The sequence below is a fragment of the Hippocampus comes genome, unplaced genomic scaffold, assembly GCF_001891065.2.
Source record: "Hippocampus comes isolate QL1 unplaced genomic scaffold, H_comes_QL1_v1.1 scaffold180, whole genome shotgun sequence".
In the NCBI taxonomy this organism is placed as follows: domain Eukaryota; kingdom Metazoa; phylum Chordata; class Actinopteri; order Syngnathiformes; family Syngnathidae; genus Hippocampus; species Hippocampus comes.
Window position 1 is genome coordinate 627,189 of NW_017805076.1, and position 2,593 is coordinate 629,781.

At 41.8% G+C, this 2,593-nt stretch overlaps 1 protein-coding gene across 1 annotated transcript in view; it reads right to left on the reverse strand.

The window, feature by feature from the left end:
* The window catches only part of pax6a (paired box 6a), a 35,392-nt gene that overhangs the window by 4,356 nt on the left and 28,443 nt on the right, over positions 1–2,593 (reverse strand). The window contains exon 7 of the mRNA XM_019865267.1: positions 279–429. Coding sequence (XP_019720826.1) covers positions 279–429 — 151 coding nt within the window. The remainder of the gene's footprint in view (positions 1–278; positions 430–2,593) is intronic.

Consider the following 2,593-nt stretch of genomic DNA (forward strand, 5'->3'; position numbering starts at 1 on the left):
GCGCGCCGGGGGGGGGGGGGGGAGCATGCGAACTCCATACGGGAGGGCCGGAGCTGGAAGCGAACCTGGTACCTCTGCACTATGAGGCAGACGTGCTCACCAGTCGACCAAGTAGCCGCCCAACTACAAACTAAATAATCTAAAAATTGAGATGGCAAAATATTCAGACTGTAAAAGCTACTTTATTCAATTAGAAAAAGAAGGGAAGAACACGTTCTGCTTGAAAGACAAGAGATCAAACAGGGAGAAAACAAAACAAGGCAACTGGTTGTTAGTACCTGGTGTAGCAGGCTTGGGTAAAGATTGGTAAACACTGGTGTTAAAACTGCTGCTGATGGGAACATGGTTGGAGGAGATCGACACCTGACGACGTTGATTTCTCAACTTTTCTTCTCTTCTCCACTTTGCTCTTCTGTTGGAAAACCAAACCTATAAATATCACACACAAAAAAATAAACTTTTTAATCCAATGTCAAGATAATTTGTCCTCAACAGTTGTCCAAATACAATGGAGCCTAACTGTTGAGTAGGGCTGGCTAATGGCCTTACAATAAAACCTCAGATTTGTTAAGATTTGTTTTGTAATGAGATCTTCACTTTTCTATGGTAATAATTTTCACCTCTCTAATGCCCAACTTATGACACATGATGACAACTAAAACCCACTTACAAGCAACATAAGATTATGTCTCAATATTTTCTATAACCAAAGCAATGTCCTGGATCACTTTTACTGGCATGTGTAGACCCACTTGACTGTACCGTTGATTAACTTCCCATACCGGACCACAACTTGATATTATTTCAGGCTAATTGATCCATTTCCTAATCTAACATGCATCATCTCCTTCTGGAATGTCAAAAACATTGACATTTCTCCATTCGTTGACTGTCTTGACAATTTAATCACCATCAATAACTAATAAATCCAGTCCTGATTGACTTCTCTCGCGCTACAATTTACAAACTTCCCGGTATGACCGCATGGACCTCAAGAAAGATGGCCTGGCGACACCCAAATCGGTTTGCTACGCTACCCTCATCAAGTCTTTGACGATGCAGACATCAACATTTTTTTCTCCATTACCAACGCCATCCTCACATCACGTTTCCTTACCACAGAACATATTTGCGACCGCACAGTGCAATAATTAAATGACATTGTTTAACAGCAAAACTGAAACTGAAATGAACCTTCGTCAACCACACTGCATCCAGTGCACCCGATTCTGCCTTCCTTTCCAAATTCCAATATAACGTGAAAAAAATCCAAGCACTCCACCTGTCAAGTTAATCCACTGCTCAGCGGCCACCAACTTGGTCAAAGCCATCGTAGCATCCCTGTCATCCTATCATCAGCTTTTCTCTTAACAGTGGCCTTGTTTTATCAGCTCTTAAAACAGCTGCAATAACTCCAGCACTAAAAAAACTTGACACTGATCCAATTTTGACAACTTCCACAATCTCCTCATCTAAAATGAATAATGAATAATCTGAAATCCTTGGAAAAAGAAAAACAATAGCCTACCAGGTCCATATTTAAAGTTTTACTAATGTTGGGATGAAGAACTCCAGTCTAGTTTCCATTTACAACACTGCTTTAGCTAACGTTTATTGAAGGCAGCAGATTCTCAGATTCTGGACGATTAACAATTTTCATAATCCTTGATCTCAGTTGCATTTGACACAACTTTCCATTCGGTTCTTCCTTTCATTGGTTATTCAGCCCCCTCTATACTGATCCAAGTCATATCGCCCTGATCTAAAATAGAGGTTTATCACTTATCATTGGCAACACCATTGCACTAGAATCTATTCTTCTTTCTATCGCTCACACTCACTAGCATCAACACCCTGGCCCATCTAAATGAATGTAACTCTCTCCTTGCTCAGTTCCCACGAAAAATGTAAAACACCAAAGATCATTGAATGAAAGATCCTTCAAGAAGAGGGGAGAAAATGCAAACTCCACACAGGAAGGCCGGAGCCGGAAGCGAACCAGGCACCTCTGCACTGTGAGGCCGACGTGCCAACCTCTAACTTTTATGTTTCATTATTTTTTGTCATTATTTAAAGTGTGTTGGAAATGACCTAAACAGTGCAGAGATGCAGGATTTGATTCCGGCTCTGGCATTCCTGTGTGGAGTTTGCGTGTGCTCCCCGTTCCTGCGTGGGTTTTCTTCAAAAACGTGTGGAAGGTTAATGGAACGCTCTAAATTGTCCCTAAGTGGAATTGTGAGCATGGATGGGTTTTCGTCTTTGTGTGCCCTGCGATTGGCTGGCAACCAGTCCAGGGTGTCCCCCACCAACTGCCCGAAGACAGCTGGGATAGGCTCCAGCACGCCCCGTGACCCTCATGAAGATAAGTGAATCAGAAAATGGATGGATGGATGTAAATGATCTTGGGTGCCCAGAAATGGCTACAATTACTTTGTAAAATGTATTCTATTTCATGTATTATTATTGTTACAGTGAAACTCCTCTACAACGAAACCATGTTTGCAGAAAGAATTTTTTCACAACAGGGGGTTTTTCACTGTAGCAAATTTGATCTCAGATGTAAACACACACACACACACACACACACCCACAC